This window comes from Amphibalanus amphitrite, unplaced genomic scaffold (assembly GCF_019059575.1).
Source record: "Amphibalanus amphitrite isolate SeventyFive unplaced genomic scaffold, NRLGWU_Aamphi_draft 000003F_arrow, whole genome shotgun sequence".
NCBI classification, from domain to species: domain Eukaryota; kingdom Metazoa; phylum Arthropoda; class Thecostraca; order Balanomorpha; family Balanidae; genus Amphibalanus; species Amphibalanus amphitrite.
Genome location: NW_024881500.1, coordinates 2,326,514 through 2,352,444, shown reverse-complemented (window position 1 = coordinate 2,352,444; position 25,931 = coordinate 2,326,514). Strand labels below are relative to the sequence as shown.

At 49.1% G+C, this 25,931-nt stretch overlaps 1 protein-coding gene across 3 annotated transcripts in view; it reads left to right on the top strand.

The window, feature by feature from the left end:
- Positions 1–25,931, top strand: part of LOC122368501 (serine/threonine-protein kinase NIM1-like) — a 59,309-nt gene that overhangs the window by 9,786 nt on the left and 23,592 nt on the right. Inside the window, exons 1-3 of one of the 3 annotated variants that reach the window (XM_043342532.1) lie at positions 5,612–5,893; positions 17,060–17,152; positions 19,299–19,505. In XM_043342532.1, the coding sequence (XP_043198467.1) occupies positions 5,851–5,893; positions 17,060–17,152; positions 19,299–19,505 (343 nt within the window). In that variant the 5' untranslated portion in view covers positions 5,612–5,850. Of the gene's footprint in view, positions 1–5,611; positions 5,894–17,059; positions 17,153–17,930; positions 18,123–19,298; positions 19,506–25,931 lie in introns of those variants that run through there. The other 2 variants (XM_043342618.1, XM_043342709.1) reach the window with 2 other exon arrangements.

Here is a 25,931-nt window from a genome sequence, read left to right as displayed (position 1 = left end):
CCTTCTATCTACATACCAAATTTGAGATCGATACCTCTTTTTTGGCCAAGTTATAGCGAAAAAACTGTTCAAAATTGATGACGTCAAATTTTCAAACTCAATTTTTAGCAATTTTAGACCTCGTAGCGCAAAACAAAGACCACCATTAGACTCCCCGTGACGAGCTGCATCGAATCAATACCCATTTTATGCAAAAATATCAACTTTGAAATTTGACCTTTTTTGACCTAACCTTGACCTGACCTCCACCCGAAAGTGACCTAAACTGTACCTGATGGTCTCATAACCAACGCCATTGAGCTGCGGAAATGAAAAATTGGCCATAAAACATGCATCGCACAACCCTAGTAAGGTTGGGTTCATGTGGTGACCTTTGGTGACCCTTGGTGACCTGACCTGTGACCTGACCTGGTATGACCAGTGACCTCTAATAGCAACATATGTACTAGACAACTGACGCCCTATCGCTGATTCTCGACAAAATGCGTTTTCCTCGGTGTTATAGCGCTTTCCCTAGAAGACCCGTGGACGGTGAAACATTTTATCTTTGACCTGACCTGTGACGTCATCGGTGACCCCGAGGTCAATGAAATTTGGTTTCCCGCGACAAATTTGACAGGGCTATCGAACGCCCTTTGAATTTTCCGGATCCGTCCAGTAGTTTCGGAGATACGGGGGCCGGGGGGGGGGGCAAAAAATGCCCCCCCCCACCGCGCGGAAGGTGGCCGGGAGGCCCACCGCCTGCCGGGTTAAAAGTTAAAATACAGCCCTTTTCTTAATTACTACGCACATCAGTATTTAATCAGCATTTAATGCATTTAATGCATTTAAATACTGATGTGGTAAACACTAACGGTCAACGGAACTGCAAGAAGTCTTCTGTGCAGTGACATTACTGCAGTTATGTGTTTATTTGTTATGGCGTTGTCAGCGGGGATGCAGACTGGTCGGTGACACGCTGGGACATTAGACCATGGCATCGGACGGCACCCCGCCGCCGCGCCGACAGACCGCCACCAACAGCACCATTGATGGTGAGGCTGGACCAACAAATGGCACCAATGATCGATGCAACAGGAAAAAAAGACGCGGCGGTGTGAATAGCCACATTACATTCGTATGTCGGCGCGAATGTTTTACCATAATTCCACGTGATGTGATATATTAACTGATATGTGTACAATATTGTTCGTTCCTTTTTGTTGACCGCGCGGGAGCGATGTTGTCTTCCCACGCGAGGGCCGGACCGCTAAGATTCATCGATAAATCCATATTAATGCAACGGGAGCGGGAGCTGGCAACACGAACCGGCATTGTGCCGTTCGAGCGGCTAATATCCACACCAATCTTCCACATCTCAATTGGCAGATGTCAGACCACAAAGCCCGCGGTGCTGGGAAGACTTCAGTGCTTCGTTTCCCGGTGTCCGACCGCATGGCTGAAGGTATGCACCGCGCTGCTGTGTACATACAGCATAGGCGTCGGTTCAACCGCAGTCCGACCGCCAATCCGAGCGTGAAAATCAGCTGAAATGAAAGGCTTTCGGCGGCACGGCGATTCAGGCTGGCGCGCCGGCACCTGTGGACGTCAGGCCGGGCGGGGCGGCACATCCGGTCGCCATGACGCAGCCAAAACAGCCACCACCGCCGCCGCCGCCGCTGCCCAATCGGTGGGCGGCGTGGGCCACAAAGCAGCCGCTTGTCGGGCGGTGAATGGTGCGAGGTCGTGACCCCGCGCGACACCCCGGCTGGCCGAGACGCGCTGCCGGGCCGCCACTTAGCTGGCCTTGGCTCGGCCAGTCCAGTGCACTCTGCAGGTCGTGACCCTGAGAGCCCGTGACCCTGAGAGCCCGTGACCCTGAGAGTCGCCCCCGTGCACATGCTGCCGCTCCTCGCCAGTTTGGTTAATAATTTCATGAAGATGATAAGTGGGGATCTGAGATGACCCATGGCCACTGGCCAGGTAGTCTCTTGATATGAGGTAGCCACTTGATCCTGAGAGTAGCATTCTAGAAACAAGTGCCTACTTCATTTGTCCTCAGATTCTGCAACCGAAGTCCCTTTAGGAGCAACTCGTTCGTCGTTCAGGCGTGATTTCCCTTCGGATACTCCCGACGACCCTTGGACACTCGAAATCTTCAGAAGTCAACAGCCGTTTTTGGTGACTGTATTCCTGCGCCTCCAACTAAATTCAGTTATCGTTCAACGCCAACCCATTTGATCGTGGCGTAGTTACCAAAGGGGCGGGGCATAGAGGTCTGCACCGGCCGGCTGCAGCCGCGGCTGGCTGCAGCCCCACGGCTGTGGGCCGGGGCGGCTGCAAATATCTCCAAGAACACGGCTACGGCTGTGGCCACGGCTGTGAGATTTCAAGCTCAATCTAAAGTACTCAAATATAAAATTTTAAATCCTTAATCTTACATTCTGGTAAGCAGTCTAGCCTGTAAAAATCATGCAAAGGATGCCCAGCAACATTGAAAGTGGTGAAGCCTTTGAAAACCTGTAATGTTTTTACCATTTGCTGTAGGGGAGGTTGCACTCTGGTACAGAATACTAATTATAGCTACCAATTGTTCCTTCATCATCAAGAGCTTGACAGTTTCAGAAAATGCAACATGTTGCACTGTCACATCCCTCTCAAATCAATCTCACCTGGTCATTAGGAGAGCACTTTACAGCTACTGAAGACGAGCGTTCAATAATTCTTTCAGGTAATAGAAAATGAAATCACGCCTAGGTAAAGGCAGGTAAAGGCTTCATAAAATATTATCTAAAATAACTCTTAGATGTATTTCTGGATTTTTCGGCAAGTCCAATTACATAATATAAAACTGGCGCTTTATGTTCTAACTGGTGTGTGAGTGACTGCTAACAGAAAATGCTGATCAACGAAGCCAATGGAATTAGATTATAAGTGAGCATGAACCTTACTTACGGTTAATTCACATGATGGTGAAAACCCTGAACACGTAATTCACATGACGGTGAAAACCCTGAACACAATATTTCTTACGCGAGCTGTTGACTTTACTAATAAAATGACGTCTTCTTCTGAAAATGTAAAAGTTTGATGATCAATCTTTGTTTGAGAGCGAGTTTTTGACTGTGTATTATTATTATACATTAATTATAATTTTTATGGCTGTTTATAGTGATACAAAACAATTTATTGCCACTTCTTTGCTATTGACGTCATTAAAAACTCAAGTAAAATTTTTGATTGAAAGAGGCAATTGTGGCTCGGACGTCCTTGGGGATTTGAGCGAAGATCATTATTTGGAAAAATCAAAATAGATGAATGTTTTTCTTTCTTGGATGCTCACTAGTGTTTTGATGCCTTGCATATCAAATTAGTTTGAAACTTGCTCAGAAGGCTGCTTCAAGCCTGGCATATCACACCCCAGAAAATATGCAAGGTAAGAAAGAAGCAAGAGTTTTGACTAGACAGCACTTGGACAGCACTGTTTGACAGTCCATCAAGTTCAGTTTCATTTTCCATACCTAACATTGATAATGAAAAGCATCAGGGTCTGTTGTTCTGTCCCACATTCATGCTTCAGGATTTGGCATTAGATGTCTACACTGCTAGTGCTTCTATTCTGGTTCGTTGTTTATGTTTTCTGTTGATGTAGGTACCTACCTACCCATCTTTCTTAACCCCTTGCAAGGGCTTGTGTAGGCATGCAATGCGCATCAGGCTTCAGGCCTTCGGCCTTATAAAGCCAGATACACAACCACTTAACCTATGATGCTTCATGAGCTTGAGAATCTATAGCCCATTGCAATGTGCTTTTGGCTATATGTTTCAGCTAAAAACAACATATTATATACTATTTGGTTGCTTTTCATTGAAAGTATCCACGGCCGGCTGCCGGCTGGCTGCCCACAGTTTGCCACGGCTGTGGGCGGCTGTGGCTGTGGAGCCACGGCTGCGGGGCGGCTAGGCTGTGGAAAATTGCAGCTGTGCAGAACTCTAGCGGGGCAGGCTGGTCGTGCACTGATCCTTTGTGTCTGAACAGCTGCGTTAGTGACCGACCGACTATCGAGTAGTGACGTCACACCTGCAGTGACGTCACTCTGAGGTGCGTGACCGCACATTGAGGTGCACTAGCTAGTGACGTCATACTAAGGTGCGTTAGCAATAACGTCACACTGAGATGTATGATCGCACACCGGCCGGTCCAGGGGAGTTGGAACAGAATTCTACATATATAATGGAGATGACCGCAATATTATTAGAAATGCAATTCGCAAAGTGGTTATTAATTCTTGGGTCTTACCGATCACAGAATACTCGAGAAATACATTGACTTTTAAGCATTATTTTCGCCCACCCAGTAAAATAAATGATGCTTTAAGGAGAAAGGATAGCGGCAGGCTGTTTGAAATAGACAAACACTATTCTTTTTCTATTCTGGAAAGCAGCGCCCTGTTTATCTGCGCAATGTGCAGCAACACCTTTTTCCGTTCTCTACTGCAGAGTCCTAGCGAACCGTAATCATACACAGATTATGTATATACATCCACTATCATATGCACAGTTTATCCACAGTGGTGCGTGCAGCCGACTGTGCCAAATACAGGTATTTGCCCTCGGCTGGCCAGCGTGTGGTCGGAGGTATCGGCCGCGACTCGATACAGTTTGCGGACGGACGGGCCACGGCGCGGGCGAAACGGTACGGCACGCGAGCGGCTCAGCGGTCAGTTTGACCGGTAGGCACGGAATTATGTAGACAAAGGGGTCACCGCTCCTAACGGCTGACAGTGAAGTCCCGGTCTGGGGGGTGGAAGGTTCAGGAGACAACAATACATTTTGCTGGTGTATTTTTTTTTTTGTCATCTTAATTCAGTTTGGTAATTTCGCAATAAATGAATAAGTATCGTTGCCATTAAAAACTGCAACTAATTTGATTGAAACCGTATACTATCTTAAAATTGAACGGTCATAAGCTGTTCCTTACACAACACCAAAAGCGACAAACACACAAGCAATACGAGACACGTTAATGATAATCAGCCGTTCTTTATATTTTTGTCCTTCCTTCTCCTTCGGTTATATCTTTCAGAAGACACATGCCTCAATGTTTCATGAAACATTTCTGATGCCATGGATGACCCGAAACAAGATAGCTGTTTTCGGCTCAACGAACTGATCTCTGCAGGGCAATGTATGCAAAACAAGCTATGAAAACTACACAGACTATTATTGATTCGGTATCATTAGGCGTATAGCGGCCATTCATTTGACGCACGTTAGAGGCCCACAGCCGGCCAAGGTTGGAATAGTGTGTGGGTCACCACGTCACCGCAGCCCACATAAACATCTGTACAGCTGGCCCGTGACACCACCAACCGACGCTGTTGCCATTCAGACACACACTCACTTGACCCGCCCCGGGGCGTGCGGTGTCACCCAACCGTGAGAGAGGGAGAGAGATGAGAGGAGGGAGGAGGGAGTGAGTCAGGCCGCCGCCACGCTGTCTGACCCGCTCCCCCTCCCCCGGTGTCACAGCTGCCCGCGGGGTGACGCCCCCTGCTCACGTGGCCGGTTTGGGTCTGGCCTACATCCCACCGCGGCGGGTGGCTGCGGGAGCGGACCACTGCCGTCAGTCAGTCCGCGTCGAACCGCCCCCCGCAGAGGTGACGCACTGGTTCGGGCCGCTCGCGCCTCCGCCCGCTCGGGCCCATTGAGACGGAGACGGAGACGGAGACGGAGACGGAGACGGAGACGGAGACGGAGACGGTAACGAAGAGGCATAGATTGACACTAACGAGCCGAAGGACACAGCCAGAGGCGAAACCAGACACAGAGAGAGACAGCGTGTAGCCGGTTCGGTCCAGATTGAGCAAGATGCCGGTGTTCAGTCTTGAAGGCACCCGCTGTCATTATGCAGGTATTTACGGCGGTATTAATTGTCATCATTTGCCACTTGTTATTATCATAAATTGTCATAATCTTTTTATCAGTTATCATCGTTTGTGGATGCGCCAAATGTCGTATTTCCTATTTATTTATTTATTTATTTATTTATTTATTTATTTATTTATTTATTTATTTATTTATTTATTTAGTTATTTATTCATTCATTTTCTTGTTGTGAATGTTTCCTGAATAGGTAAGGCAGTCATTAGCAGCTGCAGGTTGACATTTGGCCGAGTGAAACCCCGAAACCTGCACTGCTAGAATATGCACGATTGTATATACTGATGTGCCCAAAGTGAGAGCATGAATACCAAAAGGGCGAACAGTTTGATAATGTTCCGTCGTATCATAACCCCATAATGCTGTCAGGTAGAGGTGACGATTTTATGAATGATTTATGCATTTATCAATGTTTGTTGGATGTCCATAGTGAATTCAATAAAAACCCTAAAAAAATATTTTGTTAGTGGCTAGTGCTCACTATTCACAGTGTTTCAGATGTGGTTGATGTTAAAATCACCTTCTTATAAGCTGTACTTAGGTCGTGTCGGTGTGCTTACTGATATGTACATCTGAACTTGATGTAAAAATGGGTAACTTCGAAACTAAGGAAGGAAAACTCCCTTCAATTAAACTCAATCTGCCGACTTAGTTCACAAATCTGCACCGATTCACCTGACTCATCTCTTCATAACGGACGTAATGTTTGTCTAATGCACCAAGACAAGTGCGGACCACTCATGGGCCGAGGGCTGCTCAAAACTTGGAGATAAAAAATCAATAAAGAGACAGACTATGAGGCTTTTTAGCTGACTTTCTTGACAGGTTTCATATTTTCTTTTGTTGTTTTTAAATGCATGTGAAAGACAAACTTATTCTGTTTGATGTAGCGACACTAAATAAAAAGATGACAAATACTAAATGGGTTGACCACTTGACCAGTTGTCCATCGGTCATTCTGACCACTCGCTCTGCTAATTTATTACTTTAACGCTGAACATTATTAGTGCGCTCCAGTAAGGCTATTTTAAAGCGCCATTTGTTTTTTCACTGATGCCCTTCTCAGCCCTAATTCTAGAGTTAGTTTTATCAACATAATACATATACGGTTGTTGCGGTATTATTATGCCTTAACCCTATTAGTGGCAGGCTCCTGGCTACCCTTATTAGTGGCAGGGGGGGGGGGGCTGTTTACGACCCCCCTTGATATCTCGAGATCTAACGGGCCGATTTTCAAAATTCAAACGGCATTCGATTTCGCTCAACGTGATCTACATTTCTAAAAAATAAAAATTAACAAATTCTCAATAGGGGGGTAGAGGGGGGTAAAAACGGGCAAATTGCAGATGCATTTTAGACTGTTTATCTCGGCCAGGTTTCTGAACCAATCTTGACGCAACTTTTGCCGATCGATAGAGAATGAACCAGGAATTCACATGGATCCTAAAAATATGCATTTTCAAAAATCATAGGCGGATACAGATCATTGAGATTGGGGGTACACAAAAAGTATAGTAAATAAGGTTTTTATTGGTACTGTTTCTAAAAAAGGGTGGTAATGGTCTTGTTATGTTACAATTTTCTTATGAGAGAACGACTAAAATTGTATTGGTCATGCATAGGCGGTGTCAGGGCACCTATGTTGGAAGGTAAAACATAACCCCCCTTTTTGGACGCCTGGATCCGCCTATTATAGCAAAAACGTGTCAAAAGAGGATGCACAATAACTTTGTATATGTTATCACATGATACCTTTCATTCACTGTTCGTAAAACTGGTGCATACAGTTATTGTTGACAATTCAACTTGACTCAACTCTCAACTCTCAAATAAATCCGAAAAATCTCCGACACAGACCTGGAGACACGTGGCTCAAGCCATTTCAATGCGTATATATTGAATCAGACGATTCCTGCGCACCACCTCACATTTCTCAGGCCACGTCGACGACCGTCGAAACACTAAACCACTGCTAAAAAAATAGTCGTTGAATCGCTGCCAAGAAAAGCGTTCACTAAATTCCGTAACATCCTCCCCCCTGAAATGCGAACTTCAGAGGGCGCGTTTCACACAGGTACGGAACCGATCTTACAACGACAGATCCATAGTTCACAGCGAACAAGACTGCATCACTTAATTCAATTCAGACAGATTCAGACAGAGAATCTGAGTCAAACGCATCAGTCTACAAACGCAAACGTAAATCGATTCACCACTCTTCAAACAAACAAACGCCAACCTCGACGCAAACGACATCAAACTTGTCACATCACCAGGGCCACTTGCACCCTGCACTCTGCGAGCTACCACACGCAACTGTCAACTCAGCGCGTCCTCTGCACGCCGCCTCACTGCTCAGAGCGACATCTACAGTCGGCGCCCAACACTACCTTGCCTGTAATCGCAGACGAGAGAAAAACAAACTAACACTGCTGACGAACACTGCGGTCTAACACCGCCGACGAATGTGAGCGGTTCACGGCTCAGAGGACAGCGGGTCGAGGTCAAAAAGCCTCTGGATGGGACGGGTTTTTAGACCAGACGGAGTCCGGACTTCTGCCGACCTCACCTTTCCGTCTCGGCCGGTGATCAGTCTCGTGACGACGCCATGTACCCACCTCATGCGCGGCACGTTATCCTCCTGCAGCATGACCATGGAGCCCTCGGACAGCTTACCTTGAGGCCTGAACCTTCTGACAGAAGGCGGCAGGGTCCTGACATACTCCTTGTACCAGACAGACCAAAATCTAGCCAGACGCTTCTCACACACACGAGCTCTCTCAGTCAGCGCCTTCGCATTCACACAGGCAGGGTCCTCCACCACCCGCGAGGAGAACCCGGTCCCTCTGCCCGTCAGAAAGTGCGCCGGGGTGATCGGGGGGCTCGAGTCCAGTCCATCACCAACAAACGTCAATGGACGGGAGTTAACACAACACTCAACTTCTAACAACACAGTCTCCAGCTCATCCCGTGACAGACAGCGTGACCCAAGCGACTTGCGCAGGCCCACTTTCACGGAACGGATGAGCCGTTCCCACCATCCGCCCCACCACGGCGAATGCGGTACAATGAAGCGCCACTCAGGCGCCAGATGACTGTAGACACGCTGCAGCTGCTTATCAGCTCCCCTGAAAGTAGGTGCGTTGTCAGAGTACATGATCCTTGGTAGACCGCGCCTGGCTGAAAAACGCCTGAGTGCTAGCATGAATGCCGGTAACGACAGGGCGTCAGTCATTTCAAGGTGAACGGCACGCGTGACAGCACACGTGAACAGGCACACGTAAAACTTCTTCCGTGGAAAATCGACGCTGAACAGGGGACCACCAAAATCAACACCAGTCACTGTGAATGGAGGGGACTGAGTCACTCTGCAGCCCGGCAGAGGCGCCGCCTCCTCGTTGAACGGTCGAGAATCGTGACGAAGGCAGCTGACACAGCCGCGCTTCACACCCTTGGCGATGCAGCGCAAGCCCAAGATCCAATACGCTCCTCTGAGCGAAGTCATCATCGTTGAGACACCCGCATGTTTCAGAAGAACATGCTGCTCTCTTGCCAAAAGCACAGCCAAGTGACATTTTGGCAGCAGAATCGGGTGCTTCTCCTCGTACATCAAGTCAGAGAACTCCAGCCGACCCCTCACTCTGAGAAGTCTATCGTCAGCGATAAACGGGTCGAGACCGATCAGGCGCGAGCTCTTCGGCAGCGACTGGCGCTTCTCCAACGCGCTCCATTCTCCAGAAAACGCCTTCCGCTGCTCCTGTCGCAGCAGATCGAGCCTCGCGTCAGCTAGCTCGAGAGTCGTCAGATCAGGAAGACTGCACCTGTCAGCTGGGACACGACAGTTCCGTATAAATCGACGGACCCAGCCCGCCACACGGACAGCCTTGGACATCTTACCCCAGCGTTCAACAGGAAATACTTCCTCAAACTGTGAAGTCACCAAACAGAAGGACTCTACTTCAACCATCTCCTCAGTAATAGGATCAGACACCTTCTCGCCAAACGAACACACAGCTCCGTCCGGTGTGCACAAGGTAGCACCGGGCGAGCACACGGCAGCGCCGGGTGAGCACACAGCCCCGCCAGGCGAGCACGCCGCACCGCCGGACGAGCACACAGCACCGCCAGGCGAGCACACAGCACCGCCAGGCGAGCACACGGCTGCGCCGGGAGTGCGCACAGCCCCGCCAGGCGAGCACGCCGCACCGCCGGACGAGCACACAGCACCACCAGGCGAGCACACAGGCGTGCGCACGGTACCGCCTGGTGAGCACACAGGCGTGCGCACGGTACCGCCTGGTGAGCACACAGGCGTGCTCACATCACCACCAGCTCGGTACACATCACCACCAAGGGAACACACGTCACCTCCACGGGGGCACACGTCACCTGCACGGGGGCACACGTCACCTCCGGGAGAACTCACAGAGACGCCGGACAAATCGTGCTGCACCAAGACAGACTGGTTCACGTCAGGTGTGTGACAGTGTGACAGCCAAGATGGCCCACTGAGCCACAGCTCTGACCTCACAAGCTCCTCAGCAGACACCCCGCGTGTGGTGAGGTCAGCCGGGTTACACTCCCCCGGACAGTGCTGCCACCGTTCAGGATCCGTCAGACTCTGAATTTCAGTCACTCTGTTGGCCACAAACTCCTTCCACTTACGTGGATCGGCCCTGATCCAACCCAGTGCTACCATTGAATCAGTCCAACAGAGGCACGGAGTACTGTGCGAGAGACGGAGCGCACTCCTCACGAACACGACCAGGCGGGCCGCGATCAGGCAGCCAAGAAGCTCTAGCCTAGGAAGACTAAGCTTCTTAACAGGCGCCACACGACTCTTTGCCATCACCAGCGACACATGAAATGACCCATCCTCCAAAGGGACACGGATGTAAACGGTAGCTCCATACCCTTTGGGCGATGCATCGCTGAATGCCAGAAGCTCAGCGCCGTGGCCGTCCCTCCACGCGCTCGGCGAGTAGCGGCGCGGCACACGCAGCTCCTTCAGCACCGCCAGTCCACTCAGCCATCTGGCGAACGTCTCACGACAGGACTCCGGCAGCGGGTCATCCCAGTGCAACCCCAGCTGCCACAGCTCTTGGAAGAGAGATTTCAGAGTCATCACAAAAGGGCTGATGAATCCAAGGGGATCGAACATGCGTGCGACAAAGCTGAGAACGACACGTTTTGTGGGAACAATGTCGTCAGGCAGTGACACGCCCTGGAATGCGAACAGGTCATCAGTCGGGTTCCAGATCACACCGAGCACCTTCACATGCTCACTCTCACCAAACACACCCTGCGCCTTGTCGAACAACAGGGGGCTGTTAGAGCGACACTTGGTCAACATCATGTGGGCATCTCTCATCACACGCTGAGCCTCTGAGAGCAGCGCGGAGGCCTCACTCTCGCTGTCGGCACCCGACAACAGGTCATCCACATAGAAATTCTCACGCATCTCACGAATGGCAGGAGAATCAGGGTACAGAGACAAATGATGTCTAATCGTAGCACTTAGGAGGAAGGGAGAACTACTGACACCAAAAATGACCCTCTGTGACTTCATCACACGCACACGACCGTCACAGTCCCACAGGAAACGGTGGGTGTCTTGATCCTCGACACTCAGACCGACCTGCAGAAAGGCTTTCGTGATGTCAGCGGTCACTGCGAACGGCCAACGCCTGAAACGCAGGAGAACCTCCAGCAGGTTAGGCAGGAGGCAGGGTCCCACCTCCAAGCAATCGTTCAAAGAGACACCGTTAGGCCCACGAGCGGACGCATCGAACACTGGGCGGACTTTAGTAGAGGTGCTGCTCTCCTTGACTACCGGACGGTGGGGCAGGTAAAATGTAGGGTTCTGGGTTACCAGCTCCTCCACAGGCACCTCTGTAATCACCCCAGCCCCCTCCATCTCACACAGGGCACCATCATAACAGGCACGCAGGTCAGGGTCCCGCTCCAGCTTACGTCCCAGACCAGTCAGCCGCTTCTCAGCACTAGCTCGGTTATCCTGCAACAGGTCAACTGCACCCTCCTTCCATGGCAGTTTCACCACATAACGACCATCAGCTGATCGTTCCACAGTGGACTCGAACGTGGTCATCACATCAGACTCATCACCAGTGGTCACATCCGTCACACCCACTCCCTCCAGTGACCACAGACGGCGCAGCGCCGACTCATGTATGTCACCCAGACACAGGAGCTGACATCCACCCTTGTGGTCATCTACGCCACTCACCTGACCGCTCAGCACCCAGCCGAACACAGTTCTCTGAGCCACCATACCCTCTCGCAGTACTCGCGTCTCCCCACTTACCAGTTGCCAGAACTGATCAACACCGACCAGAATGTCGATGTGCAGACTCTCACTCTCTAGCGGGTCAGCCAGGACTACACCATCAAGCTGATCCAGAACAGAGGCCGGCAGAAGTGGACGCGCGAGGGGGGCACATATGGCTGGAACCGCCACAGCTCTGAGGTTCTGAGGGGCAGATACAGAACCATGTGAACCACTCACACTCAGCTCATACACGTCACGGGTGGCTCTGGGAACCTTTCCTCCTCCGAACACTGCATACCCCACCTCCGTGGAGCCACACCAACGCGGCTGCACCTTGCGCACAAGCGCACTGCTCACGTAAGTAGTGTCTGAGCCAGAATCCAACAGAAGGTTGGCCTCAACAAGACTCCCCCCGTGACCCTGCACCAGCACCCTTGCTACAGGGAGCACAGAACACTTCTTATCTCCATCACATGACAGTGACGCACCTCCACCCCCCTGGGGCCCTCCCTTCGGGGCTGCATCAGCCACCACACTGAGACTCTGAGTCTGACTAGAGTCAGATTGAGGCAGAGCAGCTGTCTGCTCCCTCTCCACACCACCTACCTCTACACGGGATGGCACTCCGACACTCTTACCCATGCACAACAATGGGTGATGGTTACCTCCACAACGATCACACATCCTACCACAATCAGTGGCCCGATGGCCCACCTCAAGGCATGAGAAGCATGCGTACAACTCACGAAGCTTCTGAAATCTCTGACGGAGATTCAGACGCTGGAACACTCTACATCTCTCAGAGACATGTCCCTTACCGCAGAAAGAGCACTTAAGCTCAGATGAGTGCAGAGCTGCCCCGGAGGGTAGACCAGGGCCGGTGCCCCGCGCCTCCGTGTACACAGACGGGCGCCGGCTAGTGACAGCAGGGTGGCTGCCCCCACCTCTCGAAGATGAAGAACCGCCGGCACTGCCAGCCCGAGCGGAGACTCCGGCACCACCAGCCCGTGAAGAAGCGCCGGCACCACTGGCTCGTGAAGATGAAGATGATGCTCCAGCACCAGCCAGTCCCACGTAGACACCAGAGCGACCTCGCCGCTCCACCTCCCTCGTCAGGAACCCGATGAGATGATCAAGATCAGCCTCCTTCTCCTCGGCTTCACGGGCCCACTCCAGGCGGACAGCATTGGGTAGTCGGGAAAGGATGATAGGATTTAGAAGGACACCATAGGACTCTCCTGTAATGCCGAGGGCTTCCAGGCTTCTGATGTGGATGAGGAGGATATCTACTAGGTCACGGAGCTTGTCCAAAGGAATAGGATCAAGGTTGAGGAGAGCTTGCACATGAGAAAATATTATTAAATCCTTGCGTCCAAACCGCTCTTGCAGAAGATCACATGTTATCTTGTAACTCTCGCTACTCAATGCGAGCCCCTCCACACATCTCTTCGCCTCACCATCCAGCAACGTTCTCAGATAGGTGAGCTTTGTGACATCTGCTAACTTCGAATCATGTACTGCGACACAAAACGCCTCCCAAAATGCAGGCCAATCTTGGGGTTTCCCAGAGAAACGGGGCAGGTCCAACCTCGGTAGCTTGGGGGTCTCACCTCGGATCCCAGCACCAGAAGCTGGTGCTGCTTGGTGGACTGCCAGCAGTTTCATGGCCCTCGCTCTCAACATGATCAACTGGTCCAACGACCCTGAAGACTGGTCGGACAGGGTGTCCTCCTCAGATTGTTCCGACTCAAGAGCCGTCTGCGCGGCTTCAAAGTTACACATCCTCCTATCAAAGAGAGCAAGCATGGTTTCCAGTTCAAAAAGATCCACATCTTTGCTTGTCTGTGCGTCACTTTGCTTTGCATCTTTGCTTGTCAGCGCGGCGCTCAGGGACTCGCCTGCACGATTCAGCCACCCTCGGGCGGCGTTCCTCGAACGCTTCAAGCGCTCTATCTCCGCCATACTCGATATCAGACTGGAAACGGGAAAGAACAACTCAGTAAATATTCCCGGGCAGTTTCGGCACCAAAATGTTGACAATTCAACTTGACTCAACTCTCAACTCTCAAATAAATCCGAAAAATCTCCGACACAGACCTGGAGACACGTGGCTCAAGCCATTTCAATGCGTATATATTGAATCAGACGATTCCTGCGCACCACCTCACATTTCTCAGGCCACGTCGACGACCGTCGAAACACTAAACCACTGCTAAAAAAATAGTCGTTGAATCGCTGCCAAGAAAAGCGTTCACTAAATTCCGTAACAGTTATAATACATCAGCATCGTGATATTCGCCCAAATGACTGGCTTCACGAATAGGACCCCCAATTCCCAGTGCTCTGGAGCCGCCCCTGGTAAAGTTATGAACTTGAAATTCAGGGAATGTGCCCAATTTAGTTTTAGGAAAAGTCAGAAAATTTCAGCATCGTAGCTTCAGCGGTTTCGGAGATATTCCCGAAAAACCTGAGGGGTGGATAAAAACAACCCCCCTGCCACTAATAGGGTTAAGTCGCCACGAACTTTACCAAGCACACGAAAAATTGCCGCTGATTAGAAAAAAAATATAAGCCAGCCTTACTGATGTTGATGTTGATGTTGATGATGATCAGCGACTTTTTTTCACGCAGTTGTTCAAATTTGTTGGACACTTTTGAAATGGAAATACTTTTTAGACTTTTAGAAATGCAATGAACATGAAAATATGTACATAGGGGTCATTTTCCTGCTGATAAAACTGACCTCCTATTACTACATGATGTTTTGCTTTATTTTGATAATTTGTTTTGCTTGAAATTTTATTACTTGAAGTTGTTTATATCAATGGAATGGCAAACTTGTAACATACCAATGACCGTCACTGGCGAATGTATCCCTATCAGCCAGTAGCAGCCTTCAATGAAAATATAATCCATTTTCACACACCTTTGCTCTATAGTCAGTGATTTTCGAACTGTTCTCGGCAGTGATTTTCGAGCTGTTCACGGAATGCGTTAGCTGCAGTGCGCGTGATTGACATACGCACAAGGACACCAAACGGTTACCAACTACACCACCGAAAAACAACCGCGCTGGCGATAAGCGCGGGCTGTCACGTTTGGGAACACGTGCCCCCACACTGGCATAAACAAGTGATCGGTCGTGGCCCGTGTCTTGTGCTTGTCAATGATTTCATAGCGGTCCGACTTCAAAAGGTCGCTCTGCTTAGACATATGCTTCGTGTGATTATGTTATGCTTTGAAGATGAAAATATTATAGCCCTTGTCGATAGATATAGACTTTTGATAATATATCAATGCATCGTATAGACCTATGTACATTGTACAATTACATGCATCGGAAACAGCAGTTGAACAAAATATAGCCCATCGGATGCCGTTGCAGCTTGACAGAAATGTTACACCGACATTAAACATAATAATTTGTTTTCTCCTTCGCCAACAATCTACCGTAAATATCAACTACGCATGAGAGGAACTTCATTATCGTTGTGTTTTACGAAGTCGTCATTGCTTTTTTCGTTCAGAAGTTACTATCGTTGAGAGAAATGATGCCGAAATTGATGGATGCTGCCTTGCCGACACGCCTGCGCCCGCAACAACGTGTATTATGCTGTATGTAAATAAATGGGTTCATGTTGTTATGTTATTGCGAATAAGATAGCTAAACCATATAGATGCTTTTCACGCTGACTTGGGGGATGACGTCTACATATTAGCGTCTTATTTGTAACAATGTTTTTCGTGAAGTTGTGGACTCGGATCGCGTTTGTGCCGCACGTATGCCGAATGACCTCGCGGACAGTATGAAGTTTGTCCTGCGGGGCAACTGCATCTCACCGCCTATAAGTTAGGCTTCGCAAGTGTTATGCTTATTGACGTTTTGTTTGTTATGGCACAAGCGAAACTGAATAAATATGATGAATGGTGATGATGATGATAGCTGTACTAAGTCATACGGATTCTGATGTTTCGTTTTCTTTTAGTCCACGCACAAGATGGTGGTGGTGGGGGATGGGGAGGGGAGGGGAGGGGAGGGAAGAGGGATTAGGTGTTTATATAAGCTTGCCACAGCCCACATACGCATCAAAATGCTTACAGTCATTATTTGAGGCAACATGAAACAAATTTTGGGATGTTTAGGTTTCAAGGACTGATCAAAATCTTCTCTTCGCGAGTCATCGTTTGCCGCTGCGTGCGTCTCCCAGTGCAGCTACCTAGAGACCCTAGAGTATTCAGGTGAAGGGAATCGGCTGTCGGCGTCATACCCGAAAATAATAAAGGCATCTTGCTCTTGCGTTAGCTGATATTTTGGGAGTATTCAATGCACGAAAAATAACAAAAACATTCGGCTTAACGGCGGGCAATGATCAAACGCTTCGTCATCAGATCTGTGTTGAGTCAAGCGACCTTGATTTAAAAACACATCAGTGAATAGGGGCACAAAAAGTCGCCACAACTGTCCAAAAGTTTGCAAGATGTTGCAGAACTCAGCAGCAGTTGGGTACGGCAGCGGAAAATCGTTTTGCTGAGCCGCAGGGCTGACACTTAGGACACTTTAGAGGGAGCCGATGCCAATTCACTGCTTACTGCCGTGTTTTGAGAGCTAAAAGGCCCGAGTGTTCTGTCATACGGCACGAGTACACTTGTGTCGGCTATTTTAGCACTTCTCAACTGTACCCAGCAACTGCAGCCAGGAAGTGCGAACTCATCATAATTGTTAATTGTTTGCCTATACTTCAGCTGTTTTGCTATCGCGGTTGGAGGTTGTCGGAGCTGGTCGGGAGGCATTGTTGACGTTCGTGGCACGTTCTCTCAGACCTGTAACCGATGTTTCTGCCTTTTCAGCGTGCGCTGGCTGGGGCAGGGAAATGCCGTCGGCTAAGGTGCACGTCAGCGCTGCCACGGACCGCGCCAGAAACGTCATCAGCGCTGGATCCAGTGAGTACATACATCAGTTTCAGGATCCAGGATCCAGTCAGTATGTCAGTTTCAGAATACAGGGTCCAGTGAGTACCTGTCAGTTTCAGAATCCAGGATACATTAAGTACCTCAGTTTCAGGATCCAGGATACAGTGAGTACGTCCGTTTCAGGATACAGTGAGTGACGGCGCTGCCGGCGGGTGGGGGCGGAGCCGGGGATTTGGGGTCGGCGCTGGCACGACATTGTACATATGTACATATTTCCCCACCTGTAGTTTGATGGCCGCGATCCGCCGCCAGCTTTATGAAACGCATCCTCCTTTTGTTCGGACTGTCCAAGACTCACCAGTCACACCCAGGCCTTTCCATTTACTGTATTACAATAAAGAATAAAACTGCGATCCAACGTAACTTTTATGTGGGCATGGCCTCCTGGCTCCTTTTATTATGGCTATCCCTGATTCAAACATGTAATAAAGGCCAACTGTGATGCCCTCACATCCTGGCTTTCCATTTATGCATCTCGCTTTCGAGACCGATTATTCTCAACACGGAACTCGATTAAATCATTGTTCCTCGCGCCGCAAATTCCCCGAACCGATCCCAGCCCACGCAGAGCTGTCATCTCTGCTAAAAACGTCCCCGGTCTCCCGTCATTGCCGTCACCTGGCTCGTGCAGCCGACTCAGTCGTCCTTCGCGCTCTCTCTGTCTCCGAGCGCGTGTCCCGTGACGTCACTCTGTGCACAGCGGTGCACAGACGGCGTGCACGCGGCGGGGATAGACGGCGTCTCTGTCAGTGTGATTAGGGCGCTCGCCGCCGGCGGCTGCCGCGCCGGGCACGGTGGTACTTACAGAACGCCCCAGGGCAGGGACCGACTCTCATGGTCGGTATGTGGGCGGAAGCCGAGCGGTGACACAGCGGCATGGATAGCCAGTTCAGAAGCCGCCGAACCCAACACGCCTGCTTTCTGTTCGCCGGCCCTAACGGTAAATAACGAATGAGCCAGTTGGTTACAGTGAGTCCATGGATCCAGTCGTTTACTGTTTTGCTTGTCTGGCGAATGGCGTTTATCTTTTCTCAAGATAAGGAGTTGTTTTTGTTCATTTCATCAGCCCATGATCGGGGAATTGTTGGTCCATTTCCAATCATCGTCTTTGTGCTTTATGTCAAAGAACGTTCACATCTCTTTTTCGTACATACGTTTATTTGGTGCTGTTTATTTAATATATACATCCTACATTGTACGTTAGATATACTTTTTATGCCAGCTTTACAGTCATGTAGAGGCCTTATTTCACCTGTTTGTAAACCTTCCTTCATGTGGCTTTTGTGCCTTATCGGATTGTACTCATTTTGAGAACTATCACGATTTCCACTTACCAGCAGATTCTCTTGGCTACCGTAGGCGAACACACGATAAGCAGCTTATCTTCGCACGGTTTTCTCATTATCTTGTTTGCAAATGGTTAAAAGTCGGCACCGGACGTCAGTCCAACACTCGAATACCGGCAGAAGTCTACTTATGCCGTGTTTTACTTGTCATGCCATCTCTTCGTGCATACAACATCGGACTTCTAAAGCAGTTCCTGCGATTTGTAATCTTGGCGATAAAGACGTCACGTGTAGCTCGAGTGATCGATCTTGTAATCAGCCTTGTCGTCCGTTTGGAAACATTCTTAATTTCCCAAACTAATCGACTAAGTGTGGTTGGACTATACACGACTTCATTCGAATTCAACATCCCGATTTTCACGCGATCTTTGGCTTTACGGCAGACTTTTCAGCTAACCATTTGACGCTTTCAGTGTCAATTATGTGCTGTTGGTCGTAACTCTGAGTCGTTTCTTTCCCGGGTCACGCCAAGGTCAAATGCAGGGGCTAGTAGAGGGGGAGAAGGGGTAGACCTTGGAAGGGTGCCCTTGCCCCCAGTATCCTGACAGTGAATAGTTTATACATGTCCGGCGAGCAATTATTGAGCGTAGCGGCACTAGGCTGGTTCCCTCGTCATTTATTCACGTCCTATCGAACGACCCGGACGACGATTTCCGCCAACTTCCGCAACCCATTGCCTTACTCCTGTTGAACACATTGACTGCAGCGTTCAGCCATTGTCGAAACGTATCCAATCACAGCTGACGCCGCTTCTATTTCTCCTTTCACAGCTAATGGCCGGTCACTGACGAGTGACCTGACCTTGACCTCGAGTCAGGTCACGCCCTACTCACGGCTCATCAATCAGCTGCGGAACGATGAGCGGCTAATGAAGGAGCTGACCCTGGGAAAGCGCGTGGGACTGTACCGGTTCTATGGTGACCTCGGCACTGGCAACTTCTCCCAGGTCAAACTGGGCGTCCACCAGCTGACCAACGGTGAGTGTCACATGATCAGCCGTCACCAAATCGGTAGAAATTGTAGCGCAATGTGCGGCTTCTTGTCACAATCAAAAGGAATCGTTTTGGTACGCCAGTTTGATAAACTTACACTACAATTCACTTTTAATCGGGTGTTATCATTTAGGTTGGAACGATAACTATCGCATTAAAAAAGCATCCGTCACGTGTTCTTATCACCGATAACTATAAACATTTATTTGATATCCTTATTTGAAAAAGGCCGACGACTCTCTAGGCTCACGCAGTACCTACCGATGTCAGCTCCGTGCAGTCTGCAGTGGGTGCAGATTTCCGCCCTCTGGAAAGAGAACTTCCTTGAAGCTCCCAGCGGATACTGGCCCTGGCAACGGTGAATGGAAATCATTTCTGTTTACAGACGAACGCACCTTTTGACCTCTGCTGTTTGAAATATAGTACGAAGTGAAACGCTGCAGCAGGACATGGCTATTTCCAATCTGCACTAACGCAAGTTAGGCGGCGTTGCACGGGAGGGGGCCTTGAACGGTCATCTGTCCGTTTATTATGGGTCACAAGGATACCAGTACCGTTTTAACGACACTCTAGGAATAGTGACGTCACAAAGCTGCTCCCGGAAAGGAATCAACTCGGGAGCAGTCTTGTGACAGCTGTGGTGCACCAGCCGCGGCTGTAGAAATAGGACGAATCAGGCACCGCAGCACTGGTTTTAAGCGGTACGAGCCAGTGGATATTCGGCGCTATCAAGAGCTCGTCTGTTCAGACTGATATGGACTGGAAGATGTGGTGAAGCGCGTTTAGAATGAGGTCTGTGTTCCGTCTTCCTGTTTTGGAGCGGACGTGACAAGGGATGACTCACGTCATCGCAGTGTGCGGGCTTCGAGGCTGCAGATAGGACAGGGAGATGCAGCAATTCAGTGGTTGCGTCAGACTTCTGCTAATGTGAGCTTTTGGATTCTCATCATACCCGACAGTTTTATATACAATAATTGTTTGTAACATCCACTTATCCATACCGAAAAGGATGTTTGTGTAGCAACGTTGGTCTGAACATCACTATTCGATGCGCGTCCCACGGCCATTTCACACGGCTTGTGTATTAGCAACGGATATGTGCGGGACCAAGGAACAGTCTGGATATCTCTACTAAAAGCCTCAAAGTTGAGGCTTTTCATAGAGTTCGTAGGCTCGTCTGTGCAACTGGCCGTGACAGCCTCATGTCTCAATGCATATTCGCACTTTTTCAGGGTGAGACACGCTATACAAAAGACGTTTCTGTTAAGGATGCCTCCTGCATATTAGTTCAGTGTAAATAGTTGCATGCAGTAGCAGAGCAATTACTCGTATTAGGTGGGTTAGAATGATCAAATTATCGCTAATTTCCCTCCCGGGGGCTTCTGGACACCATCATTAATTTAACCCGGCCGGGCCCGGGGGGTAATCCCAACCACCGCAGCCCGGGGGGGGGGGCGTTTTTCGCCCCCCCTGTCTAACTCCGTTAATAAGGGAGCTACGGAAACAAAAGCGATACCAAACGAAAGGTCCTTACGAGACGATTCTAATGCACCTAAAATTTTTGACCTCAGGTCAATTTTCAAGGTCAGAGGTCAAGGTCAAAGGAAAAAACCGGCACATGTGTAGTGATCTCAAAGTAAGCCTTCTAGAAGACGGCAGGCGGCATCAAGCCGGCAAAATTGGGTGTCAAACGAAAGAAGAGAATCTGAGGATTCTGAAAATGTGCTCCAAATCAAAGGTCAAGGTCAAGGTCACGCTCAAATTTGACCTCGAACTTGGCACTTTTTCGCACATCTTGCGTGCTAACTTCCAAGATGTTTTGAAATGTTTTGAGGCTTATCAGTTCCCTATTTGTGGTTCATCTTACGATACAATGCTGCTCAAAGGTCAAGGTCACAGAAGAGTATCCCTGCTAGAGGCTATTTCACTGATTCAAGTTAGTAATAATAAATAAGACAATTTTGCCATCGGGAAGCTCTAAATGAAGGCTTAGAGGAAAATAGATGCCAGATTCGTGATCAGCGGGTACAAATCCATCATAAAAGACCTTTCATGTGTCAAGGTCAACCAGAGGTCATTCGAGGTCACATGAGGTCAACATGAAACTTGACCTTTTCCGAACAAAATATATATCATTCGACGCGGCTTGACAAGGCGAATGCGATGATACCACTGCCGTAGCTCTAGGACCATTTTTGTCGAAGTTATTTGCGAAAAACTAAAACCACATTTCGGGGTCGTTGACCTGACCTCTGACCTCAGGTCACCAAAACTATTTTTCTATTTTTCTCTAGGTCAAACGCTACACAGCCGTGCTCGTAATTTGTCTTTATCTCTAAAACTCTATTTTTAGCAGCTATTTGAAGCTTGCGTCTGTGACGCCGATTTTTGCCGTGCAGGGGTCTAGAAAAATGGACCTTGTGACGTCATCAAGGGGGCTAGGTTCAAATTTTTTACTTCAGAAGATGTCAAAATGATGGGAGAAAAGGTACTGAAAGTTTCGTCTTCCTATCCCTAAGCGTTCGGGAGCTATCGCAAATATTCGCCAGGGGGGGCGAAAAACGCCCCCCCCCGGGCCCGCGAGGGTTAATGGTCTCGTTGGTCGCCATGCAACCACGCCGGTCACAGCTGGTCGGCGTAAGGCAGCACGCCATTGTGGCTTCTGCTCAAAAGCCGGCGGCCAATTCCAACGCATAACTGCTACTCTACCTGATTGCCATTTCGCAACAATCTAGGTCACCTTTGAAACACCTTTGTTTCATTTTGTATGATGTGATACTCAGTGATGGAATTGTTCGTTTAGTTTTTCACCATTGAAGAAAAGGCGGTGTTTCCTATTTTGGTCGACTCCCGGTCTACCTTCACGGTGTCCCGAGTGACCCCAGGGGAGTGTCATATGGCTTCTTCACCCGAATGGCGTATTTCCTAAGCCCACGCCTCATGTGTGGCTTCGCGGACATCCAAAGCCTCGCCGAGCCGAAGCTCGTCGTAAGACAGTTTGCAATCCGCAGCCCACAAAGCGGCAATCCAGTCAGCAGGTGGCTGCGGATATGTTATTTGGCTAACTGGCTTAGCTGAAGTTGCGCCGATCCTATAAAGCGATTCGCAGAATTAGGCGCCGTCGGACGGCTGCGCGCTCCGCGAAGTCTCACGCGTGCGACTTTATATCGGTTTACGTCAATCTTTTTTATTTCGCGATCGTATAGCGTGCTTCAAGCAGGGGCGTCGCCACGGATTTTTGAGTGGGGGGGTCGGGTTTCTGGTCTTCGTCTTGATGGGTAGGGGTGTTTTTAGCCAAGCTCCCGGTTTTTTCGTGTGCCCGGAGAAAAATCTCGGCGTGCAGCGTCGCGAAAGCAGCGGTATATCTTATTGTACATCAATTTTGCATCGTGCATAAAAATCAAGCAGAGGTCACCTGAGGTCAGGTCACAATGTCATGTCAAGTTCAGTTTTAATGCCTCTTAAAACTGCAATCTTGTCATTCCTATAGATTATCTCCTGACTCCTATAAGTCTGAAATTTGGTGTAATGAATGGGATTACATATAAGTGCCAACAGTTCATGAATCTGGGATTTTACATATGAGAAGAGAAGTCAGGTCAAATAGGTGTGTGACCTCACCAATCATGATAACATATGGGAAAAAGCACGATGCCCTCTGCTTTGAAAGAATATGCTAAAAACGCTAGATACTTTTGTAGCCATTGGCACCTTGTTCATTTTAGAGATAAGGTGCAGCTAATGACCAGTGGTGACTGAAATGGTCAGTCATTAGGTCATCAAAGGTCTCTAACACATTTTCGACAACAACTTTTGATGGAGACGTTGTAGAGCGATGACAGCACCTGGAGTGTGTTCAGCTCAGTAACACAGATCGATCCATATGCAGCAGGTTCTTTTCCGGTCAGGTCATGACCTTTACCTGATGTCAAGTTTTCTATTCAAGTTTTTAAGTTCAAATTGTAAGCCATGCGACGTGTTCCGACGAAACAAAAACGATGGTGATAACATGAATATCATACACATTCACTGAATCATAGGTTGTTACAGAACAAATGTTTTGGCAAAATCCGTCCGTTTAGCTGTTTGGACTCTATGGTACATGAGCCATAGACCCGAAGTCATATCTGAGGCGAAGTTGGCGAAAGAGCTTTAACCCGCGAGTTGCTGGGGGGGGGCGTTAAACGCCCCCACTTTTTTCGCCGGGCCATAGCATAAAAACGGCGCGCCGCAGGCGCGCCAAATTTTGGGTACCTGTAGGGAATTGATTGAAGTTTATTGTGACAAAGTTTCAAAAAAATCGGTCGGAAAATTTTTGAGATATCAAGGTTTTAGTGACGTCATGATTTCTGAGTTTTCGACCAAAAACGGCATAAGTTCAAAAAATCATATGAAATCACACAATAGACATACAGACATGCCGTAAACGCCATTAGACTGCCAATACCATGAACAATCAAATGGCTATCTTCGATTATTGATTATCGTTCCGCATTTTCCAAAATCTTGAACTGAATCTTGGCAATTTCTCGTGACTACTTCACGACCATGATACATGAATTTCTTAAATTGAACTTTTTGAGCCAAACACGTACACATATGATAAAATGAATGTCACCATCGTGTTCTACGCCCTAAATTACCCATAAAACATGTGTCACAGGCTGCGAATATCAGTTTTGATTTTCGGGGATATGTGCCTTCCCGGTTGACCTGACCTTGACCCTGACCTATGCTTGACTGACCCCTACATGGAGCTGACACTCTTGTAGGCCTGATATGATGGATTGTGTACCGTTTTGACAGAGTTTATGACGAGAGGCGCCCATTGCGAAGTCCTGAAGTCCATGCTACTGAAAGCCCGATTTTGGGTGTTTGACCTGACCTTGACCCGACCTGTGACCTCAAAATTCAACTTTAAAGTACTCATCTGAAGCGTCTCGTGGCGTTCTTTCGTTTGCCGCCTCGTGCGTTTCGCTGCGCCTATCGGTTCTCGAGTTATCGGCTGGGGGCGTTTAACGCCCCCCCCCAGCAAACGGTGGGTGGCGAAATACCCCAGCAACTGCCGGGTTAAAAAGCTATCGAATACGCTTTCTGTGTTGCTGTAGCTCTTATTCGTATTTTGCGGGTCGCTAAGGTAAAACGTTTACCAACGTAACGCATAAGGCGTGCTTTCGGCCCCTGATCGAGGTAGAGTTTCGCGGAAGAGCGAAAATGCTGCCTGTGATGAGAGAAAGCCGATGATGCCCAATTTCAAGGTCTTGGCCGGGTCATCTTAGGTCAACGCCCAAAAGTAGGAAAAATCTGTCCGCCTGCTAGGACTTTAGTGAGCCGTAGCTGTTATCGGGGTCCCGAGTACGAGTTCGATGTTAGTCTTGAACAAAGATGATGACTCAATGCATTTTGGGTAGATCGGGTCGGGTCAGGTCAGGTCGATCAGCAGGCTTCCTGCCGGCCATCGAGTGGGTGACTGACAACCACCAACGATAGCTTCGTAACATATTACATAACCATCATTTATCAAAACTACTTCAAACGGTTCAAACGGGCGCTAAACTCGAAATCAGCCCCAAAAACCACACTTGTAAGTGGAAGCAAATAAAACTCAAAAAAGTTAAAGGAAAAGGGCCACCTTTAACATGGGGATTGAAACTGAGATAGCCATCTTGTAGCCCGTGTCCGAAAACCTATCTGTCTATCTCCTTACGGCTGATGTCGGCCTCCATTCGTAGTTATCGGCAATTTTAAAAGAAAATACGCCAGGAATGCGTCCTTATCCCAGGAATGCGTTCTTATCCGACAATACAGCCACCCGCGGCGAGGCTTTGGTTTTTTACCAATCAGCTCCAACCAGCTCAGCTTTAACCAATAAGCTTATCTGACACAATCCGACGAGTCTGTCTTCTGAACGCTGATTGGCTTGAGTGTGACGTCATCGCTATGCCATCATACAGTAGGTGCCGTAGAGAGTATCAACATAGTACAGTAGGTCTACTAAAAAAGTCCCCCGCTCCAGAGGCGGCCGGCCGGCCGAACCCCCGGATGCCAGCCCCGACTCTATTGCGCAGGCCGCGGCAGCGACACGGGTCAGGTCGCGGCGCCCGGCGAGTGGGTCAGTTGGCGGCGGCCGGCCGTGGAGTGAGGACGCCGTGTGTGGGGCGCAGAGATGCCGCAGTGCAGAGGAGGGGGAAGATAGTGACTCTGCAGTATGCCGGAAATGATGCCTTTGTGATCTAAATTAACCCGCGCCCTGGTGGGGGGGGGGGGGCTATTTTTTGCCCCCCCTCCAGACTTTTCGATATATCTCCAGAACCGCTGCGCCGATCGTCACCAAACTTTCAGTACCCTCCCGGACATCAATTTTACACATTGTGACCAAAATTTTTTCCCAAGGCTATGATAGGTTGGCCG